A 13,380-nucleotide genomic window follows, 5' to 3' on the forward strand; every position below is an offset into this window, starting at 1 on the left:
CGCAATACTGAATGCTTCATATAGAACAAAGAGACAGTATTGTGGCTTTAAGTGTAAAACTCACTTTAGCTGTAGCTATGGAGCCTCCCTTATAGACACTGCTTGTGATGCACACACAGTGACAGAGCACAGAGTCCCCCAAGACACCAGCAGGCTTTCCACAAAGACAGACCGAGCCACACATAATCCATGCAGATTCAGCTCACACTGCTCTAGTCCTTAGATGGCATTTGAGAGGCCATAACTCCCATAGGCATACCTGAGATGCACATAATCCCCTGAGAAACAGTACAAAATGGCAAAATACCAGTAGATACAGAATGAGATGGACACGCTCATGAAAAACACAGCACAAGGCACAAATAAATGCCAGACAAGATCCCTGAAGATCCCACTGAGAGCCATGCAATCCACTGAAAAACACTTTGTGGGCAACCAGTCATTACAGATCCCACCTGAGGTCCCAGACTGCCCTGGACAACTCCTGAGAGTCCATATTCCTCACACACAGAGCATGGGATGCAGCTGACACTGCTGGCCAGAGGGGTGATCAGAGCATTGTCAATTTCTGTCCTGACTGTTCAGTATATAAACCCTGCTCTGGGTTTCTGTGCTCAGGAAGCAGGGGTCGAGCAGGGCCAGAAGGAAGTGGTTAGTAGGGGCAGGGCTGGGGAGGGAGCGGATTGTCTCTGAGAATTGATTTGTCTATAAATAGAAATTAAGATCCAAATGAAGGAAAATTGGAAGTTCCTCTCTTGGGGCCTGATTCATCACCCTTTGGAATCTCCTTCCTTTGGCTTCAGAGGGCACTGCCTTAGCTATACAGGAGGGTATTATTCTACCAATGTGACAAGGAGCTTGGATTGACAAGCCATGTCTGGGATCTGTAAACCCCATCCTTTTCCTTCTGGGTGATGTTGCACCCTCTCCCTGAGCTCATGGTGGTGGGTTTCGAGGGCACAGTGCTTGGGGTTATGGTGCTCAGGCAGGGAGTCAGCAGCAGAAAGGAAGTCTGTCTAGTTTTAAAAGACTTTTCTTGGGGAGGGAGGAGTTTTGGGTACTAGCAGTTCAAACCAATTTCTGCCCCCCTGCAGGTATCTCCCATGGGGGGTGGGGGAGGCATTTCCAAATGAGCTTTTGCCAAACTAAATCTGCAGGAAAAGCAAGAACCAAATTCCAGGCCACATCTTTACCACATGTCATATGTTGGCATTTTCACATTAACAACAGTTTATCACAACTAAATCACGGGGCCCATTTCTTTACCCACTTGAGGGGAAAGTCAAAAGCAGATGTATTGGGACAAGGAAGCCAAGTGCCCTGAACTAAAAGTGAAATGGAGCAGCCCAGTGATAACTGACCCAGTGGGCTGGCTCAAATTGATTCGCAGGGTTTCTTGGTCTCATAGTTCCGCACAGGAGCTGAGACAGAATTGCTCACTCAGCGATATATAAGCTGCCATATTCTGTAGAAACTGTACTGTCTCCAGTGAACTCTCGTCCAAGCCAAGCTGTAAGGAATGCTTGGGAACTGTCTGCAGCAACTATGGAAAAGCTTTGATTGCATTTGTAATTGACACTAAGACTGCAACAGTTTTCCTGCCGTTGCATCATCCCTGAGTGCTACCCTGTAGGGACACACATTTGAATGAGCTGAGACAGGAGGGCAAGGGCCAGGGCTACCTAACATGTCGCTCTCCTTGTCTGTGTATTTGTCTTTTGCAGCAGTATCATCCCACTGATATCACCGGGCAACTCAACCTCTCCGACCCCTCAGTCAGCACTGTGGTGTGACATCCTCCAGCAGGAGCCATCAGTCCCTAGTTTAAGACGGCCCAGCCCAGGACTTCCTTTCAAAGGGACACTGATGGGTCCTTACTGGGGAGTCAAGAGGGACGTATCCTCCATCCATATGCAGTGACTTCATTGTCAATTTCCTGCCCTTCCTGGTCCTGCTGACAAGTAATGCCCCCGGGGGCCTGCGCTACAGAACTAGGGCCCATTCTGGAGCTGCGCTGTACAGAGATGATCACTTCCAAGTCATGCTATTTTTTACTCAGTATTGGCACTGGCTGCAGACGAGTTGGAATTAAGGCTAGACGAGATGGCTCTGAATGGCCCATGGCACGTGCCCTTCCCATGGAGCAGCGGCAGGAAAAGCAGGGAGGGAGTGGATGGTTACAAACATGTTGCATCCTTTGCAGGGGGAGGAAGAGAATTTGCTGAGACCTTGTTTGTTCCTAAACGCGTGTATGGAATATTATAGCCTATGCCACATACTTCACATGACGCAGGAGGACTGTGACTTGGTCGGGTAGCACGGGAGCTGCTGGTTCCTGTATATAGCTCAGCATGCAAGGCACATGTCTGCCTCTGTTCGAGTGTCATCATTTCAGGTGCAGCCACACAGTCCACTTTTGAAACATGTTCCCTCTGGCTACAGTTGGGAAGAGCTTTTTCTCCAGCTCTCTCCATTTCCAGATGATGATAAAGTCACCGCTCCCTATTCACCCACCCCACCTGGCTGCACCGGGCTGGCCCCCTCCCTGTGCCCCCATTAGCTGCTGGTTTCTACATGGTCATTCGCTTTATAAGTAACACTGGTACCACCTCCCTCCCTCCTTCTCCCCCACTGCTGGCACCACTCCACCCTGCTGTGACACAGGTGGCTCGGGGAAACACTGCTGCCTGCTTGGGGAGGTCCCCTCGGTGTGTTTTGAGCTCCCCCTTAAGGCCATCTGCACACAAGACATTTGTAAGGGCCAGGACCCACTGAGCACCGCTGCAGATGGATGCCCAGCCCAGCAATGCCACGTTCAGTAATAAGGCAAGGCGGCCCTTGCACCAGGCACTGGTGGGCACTGACATCACTGCCCTGGATAGTTTGGTCCATCCCTTGCCTTTGCCATCCGCCTCGCTGCCCCGGCATCTCCATGACTCATGCTGCAGCAATGTGTTTCATAGCAAAAGGCTGGCAACGCGATGCCAAAGGCTTTCTGCCCCGTCCCCTCACAGGAGCTAGACAGACATTCCTGCTGAATGCCCCTCAAGTGCTTCTAGTGTCACAGAGTGGCCTCCCAGCACCACTAACGAGGGCTGTTGTGAGCAGTGTGCCCTTGGCATGAACACGGAGCTGAACACACACTGGCAGGATCCAGCGCACACTGGCTTACCCACCGGACCTGCACTCACCATGGAACCTGAAAAGTGAGCTCACTAGCACCATCACCAGGCCTCCTCTGAACACGCCACAAGGGCTTGCCGTCAGCCTGGCATCACTGGCATCCCTACAGACAGAGACTAGGCACAGCCCACCCATCGTGGTGACCGCGTCACCGCCACACGTTCAACGGACAAGCCGCAGAAGAGGGGGCGCTCGGAGGGACACTTGCCCATTCCCAAGGTTCTTGTCCATGCTCTGCCCAATTCATCCCACCCAGACGCACCCTTGTACGTATCCCAGCGCCATCGTCTCCTGTAAATCCGGTTGTGCAGGCAATGGGGAATGAATGGGGCCAGCAATGCCGGCCTGTAAACCCCATTGCAATATCTAATCGATTCTCTAGCAGCTGCACGGCAGGCAGCCCTACCCCGTGTACAGTGCATGTGTGTGTCTGTGTGTGTGTGTGTGTGTGTGTGCAAAGCTGTTAGTATATTTAACTCTCGCATGTGGAATGTGGATACATTTTTAAAAAGCAAACCTGTCTGCAGTGTGACACTAAAACACAGACCCACCCGGGGGCACTAACCTGTCATACCTAAGCAGTCTATGCCATGGCTACCTTCCCCCTCCAGACAGTGGGTGCTTTCACCCCAAAGACTGGTGGCTATTGCAGAAGGAATTGGACCGTACAGTATTTCCAGACTCAGTGGGCCAGATCCTCAGCTGGCATAAATCAGCGTACCTCCGCTGACTGCGGTGGCACCATTGATTCCAGTCAGGCGAGGCCAGTTTACACCATCTGAGAATTTGGTCCACTCTACATATACTTTGATGTCATGTAACTTAAAACACCATTTTGCAAGAGCTGGGTAAAGTCCAAACCAGACCATAAAGCGGTTTATTCCAGTGCCTCGTGCCTCCCTTCTTTTTGTAACCATTTTAAATTGAGACCCACCCAGCAAACCCACCGGCTGCCACCAGCTCTGAGCCTCAGCTGGCGTTACTGTCAAATAGTTTACAGATGACAAAAGACAAGGGATGGAGCAGAGCAACAACTCACAGAGCCAGCAGTGGGCACCAGCTACAGGAGAGACCCGTCAAGAGCGTGAACGTGGGCCAACATGCCAGGGGATCCCTGATCTGAGCTTGGGCCATCACTCCAGACAGCATGTGAAGACGTGCTCAATAATCACGCCAACAGAAGAGCTGCTGGAGCTAGACTCATTCTGAGAGCAGCTAAATACAGCTGCATCCCAAGCCTGTTACCTTCCAGGCTTCTGGGAGGCTTGCGAGTCAGCTGCAAGTCCAGCCAATTCTTAGCTGACGACAGCCAAGTTAATAGCATGCTAAAAACTAGGTCATGCTGACTCTTTGTTCATTAGCATAATAGACAAGCTGTTACATGCCTGAAAACGAGCGTGTTTGCTAGATAGACAAGCAGCTCTTCCAGCGCCAAGGCTGCTGCTCGCAGCTCAGGTGAGATCTCCTTGAACAGGACTACCTTAAACAGCATCCTCAAAAAGATCCTCCATCCCCCATCACAGCACACAGGTGCCTGGCAGGGTGGGGGCTTGATCTGGCCCCAAAGTATTGGCTTAGTCCCTACCTATAGGCACGTATGTGGGGGAGGGGGATCTCACTATTGCAGCAGGTTTGCAGAGTCCTGGGGTGTCTGACAGATCTTCAGCCTAATGGGGCAGATCGGCAGCCGGCGTAAATCAATGTAGTGCCCTGGCTCCAGGCGTCCCCTGACTTCAGTGGCACTGTGCTAATTGCCACCAGGTGAAGATCAGCCCCTTGGGGTCAAGCTCTGCTTCGGCTGCAGTGGCTCTGCACAGCTGGTACTGAGGGCAGATGGAGGAGTTAGAAAACTCTGCTCTGGGAGCAAGGGAGTCATTGCTGTGGGGCTGCAAGATGAGCCCTGCACTGTTATGGTGAACGGCACTTACTGCATGGCTGAAGTCACCATTGCACTGGGTTATACACAGAGGTATCTCTTTTTATTTACTATTACAGGTGCATTTCACACACCCTTTGCTGTAGTGTCTGGGTGCTCTTTGCTGATCCCATTATGTACCGGCTACAGCTACACACGGGTACTGCCCTCCTCCTTTCGGCCCCTGCCTTCTAAAATCAGGTTGCAGAGGAGTCCATAGGAAGAGGAGTCTTCTGTTATGTTCTGGTGGCCACAAGACTCAGCCTGATCTCCAGTGGAAGCTGGTTCTGACCCTTACTAAGGAAGCTCAGTCCTGATCTGTTCCAGGAATGCCTGGGACTTCATCAAGGTCAGCACCCTGAGGTAGCCAGACCCCGACCCATTCAGGGCTTTGTGGCAGAGAACCAGGCCGTGGAATTGGAGTCTGGATTGGGTAGGTAAGGGGAGTGGCATACAGAGCACTTTTCATGGGTTCTGGTCTGGCTGCTCCAGTAACATGCAGGCTGCAGCCAGAGCTTCCAGGTAGTGTTTGGTCAGTGCCAGGGAGAGCGTATTACAATGGGCAGGCTTGGAAGCAACAAAGCAATGGGTGGGGGTGGCAAGGTCTTCCTGGGAGTGCCAGGGCACAGCTCCTGGGCAGATGCAGACTGTCACCCGCAGAACCCCAGGGTCATGCATCTTTTAGGAAGCAGGGGCTGATGCCCTCAACCCGAGGTGTCATTGCTGTTTTGGCTAACCCATCAAAATGCCTCCCTCTGCCTCTCAGTAGCCCCTCTCTTGTGCTCATGCAGCGCCGGAGCTGGACTAGTAGGCATCACAAGCCGTCTGACAGAGACAAGGAGGTTATTCGGGCACACGCAAGAACTAGGCTGCAATGCAAAATGGATTCCCAGGTTAAGTTGGGTGGGTGCAGGTTCTTAGATTCCCAGGCCGGCAGGGACCATTGTGATCATCTAGTCTGCCCTGTATAGCACAGGCCAGAATAGTTCCTTTTGACCGACAGCATATAGTTTTAGAAAAACATCCAATCTTGATTTTAAAATTACCAGTGATGGAGAATCCACTGCGACCCTGGGTAAGTTGTTCCAGGAGTTCATTACCCCTCCCCTTATTTCCATTTGGAATCCATCTAGCTGCACCTTCTACCCACTGGCTCATCTTAGACCTTTCTTTGCTAGTTTGAAGCACCCACTATTAAATCTTTGTTCCCCACATAGATACTCACAGACTGGGATCAAGTCAGCTCTTAGCCTTCCCTTTGTTAAGCAGACTAAAATGATCTCTGAGTCCACCACTATAAGGCAGGTTTTCTACTCCATTAATTATGCTCGTGGCTATTCTCTGACCCCTCTCCAATTTATCACTGTCCTTGAATCGTGAGCACCAGAACAGGACACAGGTGTCCAGCCGTAGTTGTACCAGTGCCAAATACAGAGGTAAAACAACCTGTCAACAACTCCTGCTACTGAGACAGAAGAAATAATAACAAAGCAATAAAGCAGCGTGAGACTGAGACAATATTGCCCCTCAAAACAATGCCCAGACAATGTCATAAATAGAAAGGATCAACTCCAGGCATTCCCAGCAAAGGGCTCACCCCTTACCTCAACCCTGCCCCCTGGCTGGAGAGGAAGCCACAGTGTGTCAAGATGGATGTAAGCACAGATCCCTGCATCTTTAGAATCAGACCCCTGTACTGAAAAGAGCTCCCCTGCCCCCATTTGTTAGGAGTGACTGGCCCCCAGTGCAGAGCCCAGAGGAGGAGAGCTGGGTGTGTCTCAGCCCCTGAGATTATGTAACTGACAGGATGGATGACCAGAGGGAAGGAGTGGCAGCTGGAAAATGCCCAAGGCACCAGGAGGATGCCAGGCAGGGCTCACCTGACTCGATGCAGAGGGGGGCTAAAGTGATGACTCCCTGTGGGCATATGGGGAGGCTGAGACCAGGCTGTACTTAGGGGGTGCAGTAGTGCTGGGTCCCCAGCCTGTACCTGGGGGCAGGCAACCCAACACACACGGGAGCAGTGAGCAAGGACAGGACAGCAGGGAAGGAGGCCAGGGGAGATGGAGGTTCTAGGGCCCTAAGGGGATGGTGGGTGGGTGCGGGGGACACAGTGGGGAGCACACGTGAAGGTTCTGCTATCAGATAACACAGTACTACTCCTCAGCACCTAAGATTGCTTCATGTATCCCCAGCACTGCATACATGGTGCTGCAGGAAGGGGAGAACAGGCTGCCCTTAAACACTCAGTGTTTTACTGGGAATAGCCCGTGGGGCACATGGGCGGTGGTGGTTTACTGGAAAAGGAAAACATTTCCCACATGTTGGATTCCATTGTGCTGCTGAGTGGCTCTCAGGCCCGACAACCGGACTGTTGTCATTCTCCACTGGTGGGCTGGGTAATCCCGACTCTGGGGTTAGCTTTGGCTCTGGGAGCATTACCCATGTAGGAAGAGCTGAAGCCAGGAGTAATAGATTTGGTGATGCTTCCTTTGTTCCCTCTGGAGCCAGAATCCAGGTCCCAGAATGCAGCGCAGCTCTCTCAACAGCCAATCTCTGCCTGCAGGTCACAGCGAGCACTCATTGTCCAGATCTGAAATCTGCGCTCTGAGCACGGCACAAGGAATAGTTCTGTTCCCTGATTGTTGAGCCTGGTCCCAGTTCAGGTTTCCAGAGCACACACTCACGGTTACAAGTTCAAAATTCACTTGCCACCAATATGCTCTAAAATTTACCATTCCTGTGAGCTCTCCGGTCCGGAGACATGTTTGCTAGAACATCAGTGGGACGTGAATGCAAACAGGAGATGAACATGGCCAGAGCCAGCTATTCTCGACATTCACGTAGGTAGGTGCAGAGCGTTGTTCGGTATTTGCCTAGCTCCAGCTCTCTACTCATGACCCTCATCCTGAACATCTGCCTCCATTCCCTGGGTGGAAAGGTGCACACCTCTGGTTTGATTTGCCCATGCTCTGGTCTGAACACAGGAGGAGCCAGAGCAAACGACTCCTAGTTCTCCAGGGTAGTAGCAGCATGCACACCCTGACCGTTCCCCTGAGCACATCGTGGCTGCTACTGAAGAAGCTACCCAACCGCCAGTGCAGCAAGGAGGCACTGTAAAGGCTGAGAATGTTACAAACCTAAAGGCAATTCTCAGCTCACCCGCCTGCAGCAGATGCCAGGTTCCCTAGCGTGCCATCCCAATCGTGTTAGCCCTGTGAATGGGTGCAGGGACTGCACTCGGTCCCCGGCTGTCACGTTCATATTGGGGGACTGGGCTGGGCAGGCTAGAAGGTTACATCCTTTGGCTAACACTGAAGCCCTGGTAATGGAGGGTCGTCCCTCTAGGTGCCTTTGAGGCAAATTAGGAAGGGGCCTTTCACCTCTGAGGTGCTAGCGTGAACCTAGCCAGGTGGGAGCAGCTCCCGTCTGCTGCTGATCAGGGGCAGGTGTGGAAGATGATGGAGGGGGGTCTCAGCTCAGTCCTATTGGCTCTCACTCCATATCGGAACAATTGGCATCTTGCTGGCCGGCTCTTGGAGACAGCAGAAGGGCTCGGGGGTGGAGCCAGTGCTCACCAGCCAGTGCAGCTGGAGGTTCAGGGAAGTCTTGCTGAAACTTTGGGGATTTCCTCCTTGGTTCATTGCTGCAACTCCAAGGAATATGAGTGGGGCTCATAGTCCCATGGGGAGAAGAAAAGGCCCCGCAGCAGGAGAAGGTAACACAATTATCTTCCAGTACCCACAACAATGCTTGCCAGCCCTGGCCACCAGCATTTGGGACACAGACAGTACCTCATCCCCTTGCTGGCACCCCCAGTACTCCCACACGGGTGGGCTCCTCACCAATAGCAAAGTTCTTTCAGGAGATAGTTATAGGCCACAGCCAGGGAGCCAAGTAGGAGGCAGATGAGGATGCTGGCCAGGAAGGAGGCCGGGCCGATGAGCAGGAAGAAGGCATAGTCCTGGGGGTGCAGCAAGCTGTCCTGGCAGTGGCTGAAGGACTCGTTGCCAATGGCTAGGAGGGGATACTTGTTGAGGTGCTCTGGGAATCTGCACAGGATCAAATTCTCCTCTGCCAGAGAAAGACAGACGCAAAAGGTCAGGCCAGGTCATGGTTCCCAACAGCACACATGGGAGGTGGCTTGGGCTCCTGCCTGAGCAGGAGGAGGGCTACAGGCTGTTGCCAACACCGGAAAGGAAGGGCAGCATCAGGGAGGGTGGCTGGGCAGGGCAGTGTTGGGCAGGGTGGGCCAGTGCTCAGAGCAGGCCAGCAGCAGCGGGGAAAACCTACAGGCCGGCTGGGTGTGCTGGGGCGAGGTCACGCAGGACAATCCAGCATTGGGAGGATAGGGGCAGGCTGTGGGCCATGACAGCAGCCCTGGGGTGGGACAGGCCTGCTAAGTGGCCAGGAGCAAGTCCCCTTCTCTATCTCTCTCTCTGTGCCTCGGTCTTCTAGTGCAACAGGGCCAGGGGACAAACCACCTGTGCAGGTGAAATGTGCTGCGCAGAGCTGGGGTTAATTCTGTCAGCCCAACTGAGTGCATGGGAACATCCCGCCCAGCCAGGATGCAAGCCCAGGGCTCCCGCCTCAACACGAAAGCACCGGGAGCGAGTTAGTGGCCCTGGTGATACACGCGAGGAAGTTGCAGGGGCTCAGGGGAGGCTGAACTAGCTCGAAGGCTGAGGAAGTGGGGTGGGACTTGGGGCAGCTGCTCTCCCAGGGCTGGGGGTACGATGCCCACAGAGCTGCGGGAGAGGGGCCTGGGGCAGCCCCTCTCCCAGGGCTGAAGTTATGATGCCCACACAGGGCCAGTGCTGCCTGTCAGCTGGGAGGGGGCTGTAGGGACAGATGTGAACCTCATGCTCCTGGAGTGCAGGGGGAAGGGTGTCACCATCAGGCGGGGGGGGGGGTTCCTGCCTGCAAGGGGCAGTGCCGCTCATCCACAGGATGGGGGGGGAAGAGTTGCGCTCGCAGCCGAGGAGCCGGCGGAAGCCACAGGCACGATCTGGCGAACAACATAGGGCCCTGGGGCAACTCCATAAACAGCCCTCCCATCCTCCCAGCCCAGGCTGCACTGGCCCCCAGCTGCTGTGGGCAGCTTCTCTTCTTAATGGACTGGGTGACAGAGAGAGGGGCCAACCTGAAACTCCCTGAAAGGGTTCAATGCACAGAGGCCTGGCAAAAGGCCTGGAACTGGCTGGCACTCGTTACCCCAGCCAGAGAGCTAAGGCAGGGGCACCTTGCTGCCTGGATGGAGAACCACAGCCAAATGCTGCATCTGGCCCCTGCAATCCTGAGGACACAGGGGCTATGCAGGGTCAAGGGGAGCCACTGTAGGCTGGGAGACATCCAGAGCAGAGCACAGGGCCCAGGGGAGGAAGGGCTGGAGCTCAGGGCAGCTCTGGTAGTGCCCCACAGCTGGAGCCTACCTGGCACCAACACTGCTCCCAGCGAGGGGCTGGCCCCTCACCATTCCCAAACTCCCTCTCCTTAGCTAGGGTTGGTCTTATCCAAAACCAGGGGCCAGAGGGCTCTGCCCATGTGGTGCTCCCTTCTCTCAGCCCCCCTGTCCTTGACTCCCCTTTTACCCAGGCTCTGCAGCACATGGGCTGACTCCTTGTGGTCTCGCCCAGGCTACGCCAGCAACATCACTGAGCAAGCTGGGGCCGCACGGGGGTCAGGCCCTTGCCCTCACTCCCTGCTCACTGTGTCCTGCCAGCCCAGCCCTGCTCCCGGGGAGTTATCACTGCCCCTGCAGAGCAGGGAATTGCAGGGGCTGCCCAATACCAGGCCCGAGAGGCTTCGTTGAGAGAGGGGCTGTCGCCATCGCCCCAGCCCAAGGAATTTGTGTGTGACCAGCAGCGTGGTGGAATCATACAGCTACATGCCCTGCTTGAACCCAAACCCGCCTGCTTCAAGGGGAGGGGACCCCTAGGGAAGCCTCAGGTCCAGGGACCCTGCCTCTGGCCAAGAGGATGGAATAAATCTGCTGCTGTCCATGCACGAGATTCCCTCGAGGCTCCCTTCTCGGAGCCTGGCCAGCCCTGGGAGCAAGGGAGTCGAGTGGGGCTGGCTGGAAATTGAGAACTCTGCAGCAGAAGGGAAATGAGACTGTGTACAACTGGAGACCCTGAAATAGGCCAGTGGTTGGCCTCTGCCTGACTTGGGCAAGGACTTCAGCCTGGCTCCCCCTCTCAGGTTAAGCGTTCATAGCACACGCTCTCTCTAGCCCAATGACCACTGAATTATTTCTACAAAAAGTGGAACACCTTCAAACAGGAGAGATTGAGAGAGACCAATTGTATGGCCCAGTGGACAGAGCCCTCCCCCGAGATACGGGAGTGGTGAGGCTGAGCCCGGGCTCTGAGAACCTTCTGTCAGAATCAGTGGAAAGTGGTGGGCTCAATGGAGCCAGATTTTCCGATGAAGAAAAGGTTTCACTGAAAAATTCCTGCCCAGCCCTATGCTCGCTGTTCTTCTCTCCATGCTGCTGCATCACCCATCCATTCTTACCTTGGATTTTGTCCCTGTTGCCCATGATCCAGAGGAAGAGGGGCTGGATTTTACAGGTGCACGCCCATGGGTTGCCCTGCAGGGTCAGGGAGCGCACGGCAGTCAGGTTCAGAAAGACGCTGGCATGCAGAGACCTCAGGGCATTGCTGTGCAGAAAGAGCTCCTGCAAGCAGGGCAACGCTTTCAGCACCTCTGGGGGCAGCTGGCCAAGCTTGTTGGCCCCCACGTTGAGAACCACTAGGCCCGGGAGAGGCAGGAAGATCTCAGCCGTGAGCACGGTGAGATAGTTGTTGCTCAGGTCCAGCTCCCGCAGCGCCCCAAGCCCTGCCAAGGCCTGGCTGTGGATGCTCACCAGGACATTGTTGCGCAGGCTGAGGTTCTGCAGCGCCTGCTGCGAGCGGAAGGAGTGAGCCTTGAGGACGGCAATGTGGTTGTAGCCCAGCCACACGGCACTGGCATTGGTAGGCAGGTTTTCAGGCACAAAGCGCAAGGCTCGGTAACGGCAGTCCACTTCCCCAGAGGAGCATCTGCAGATGGCAGGGCAGCTGGGGGAGGGGAGTGGGCACAGGAAGAGAAAGGCTAGGAGAGTGGCTGGGCCCCTCCAGCCAGCCATGGTTAGCTGCCAAGGGAAGCACTCAGCTCCCGCTCCCCCAAGTCACCCAGTTCTCCTGGCGCCTGCCGTGCCTGGTCCGGCTCAGCCACCCGCACAGGTTGGCTCTGCTGAGCTGGGGCAGCTGGCAGTGCAGGAACCAGGCTGGGGGCAAGTGGTGCCTTGCAGAGGTCTCGGACACCCTGCTGTTCTTGCTGGCACTCTCATTCCCCTGTCACCTACGCTCTGCAAACATTAACCCGGCTGCTCAAAGGCCAGCGGCTCTCCCTGGTTGTGGTTTCTTCAGGGCGGAGCTGCACTTTCTTAGCAAATATTTTTACAGAGCAGAGGCTGCTGCCAAGATGCAGAGCCAGGGTCCCCCTCCCCCACCCCACAGGAGACTGCTCCAGGCCAGGTAGTGCAGCAGGCCACACACCTTTGGGGGACTGGGCAGATCCCCTGCACCCAGCCCATGCTCACGCCTTTTACAGGGTTCGGGGCGCACTACCCACCCCAGCTCCCGCTGCTCTCGTCAGCCATTGGGCCCGGTCCCTCAGCCCACTCCTGGATCCTCTCCCCTTGGCAACTCTGCCCTGCAGAGCTCTGATCCTGGAGCAGGGCCACTGGATCCCCCACCTCCTGGGTGCGTGCTCTAACCAGCAGGCTGCACAGTCATCCCCCAGCTTGTGCCCTCGCTCACGCTCTCACTTTCTGGCCCAAGTAACTCAGAGAGAGGCTATAAGCCTAAGAATGGCTCTGTAGCCTAGTGGTCAGAGCACGCACCCAGCTCCCGGGAGAGCCAGGATCCAATCCCCCTGCTCCACTGACTGGTTCATTAATTGTCCACAGTGCAACTGCTTCACCAGGAGAGACTGAGGGAGCCCCACACTGCAGTACGCCAGAGCCCAGTGGCTAGCACACTCCCCGGAGAGGTGGCAGGCCCCTGATCAATTCCCCTCTCCCCATTAGGCAGAGGGGGTCTCCCCATACCCCAGGGGAGTACCCTACCCACAGAGCTCAAAGCTGTAAGGCCAGTCCACCTGCCTGCCAGATGGGGGCCCCAGCTGAGCGCTCCTCTTCCCTGGTTTGGGACTTGCTGCAGTGGGAGAAAGGGACCAGCTGCTCCCTGTTTGCAGAGGAGACACATCAGTGCAAGGGTGCGAGACCTTCACAGACG

General features: G+C 55.0%; 2 protein-coding genes across 21 annotated transcripts in view; one reads left to right on the top strand and one right to left on the bottom strand.

Moving 5' to 3' along the window:
* Positions 1 to 4,071, top strand: part of GRIN1 (glutamate ionotropic receptor NMDA type subunit 1) — an 87,122-nt gene extending 83,051 nt beyond the window's left edge. For all 20 annotated transcript variants that reach the window (XR_012155318.1, XR_012155311.1, XR_012155314.1 and 17 more), the window contains one exon: positions 1,725 to 4,071. Coding sequence is in view for 7 of the 20 variants with exons in the window: in XM_073314979.1 (XP_073171080.1) it covers positions 1,725 to 1,793 (69 nt within the window). In the remaining 13 variants the exon portion in view is untranslated. The remainder of the gene's footprint in view (positions 1 to 1,724) is intronic.
* A 4,154-nt stretch (positions 4,072 to 8,225) lies between these two features.
* Positions 8,226 to 12,243, bottom strand: LRRC26 (leucine rich repeat containing 26). Its single transcript, XM_073314992.1, has 2 exons — positions 11,615 to 12,243; positions 8,226 to 9,172 (listed from the first exon to the last, which is right to left on the bottom strand). The coding sequence occupies exons 1-2, from the start codon at positions 12,225 to 12,227 to the stop codon at positions 8,940 to 8,942; spliced, it is 846 nt and encodes a 281-aa protein (XP_073171093.1). The 5' UTR covers positions 12,228 to 12,243; the 3' UTR covers positions 8,226 to 8,939.
* Positions 12,244 to 13,380: the final 1,137 nt, after the last annotated feature.

The sequence above is a fragment of the Lepidochelys kempii genome, chromosome 16 (genome assembly GCF_965140265.1).
Source record: "Lepidochelys kempii isolate rLepKem1 chromosome 16, rLepKem1.hap2, whole genome shotgun sequence".
Taxonomy (NCBI): Eukaryota; Metazoa; Chordata; order Testudines; family Cheloniidae; genus Lepidochelys; species Lepidochelys kempii.

What these genes read in the sequence shown, in the direction of transcription:
- LRRC26 (XM_073314992.1), bottom strand. Translation starts at nt 12,227, where the DNA reads ATGGCTGGCTGGAGGGGCCCAGCCACTCTCCTAGCCTTTCTCTTCCTG. An exon ending in CAACAGGGACAAAATCCAAG is followed by an intron (nt 9,173 to 11,614) that starts GTAAGAATGGAT and finishes TTTCTCTGGCAG; the next exon opens with AGGAGAATTTGATCCTGTGC.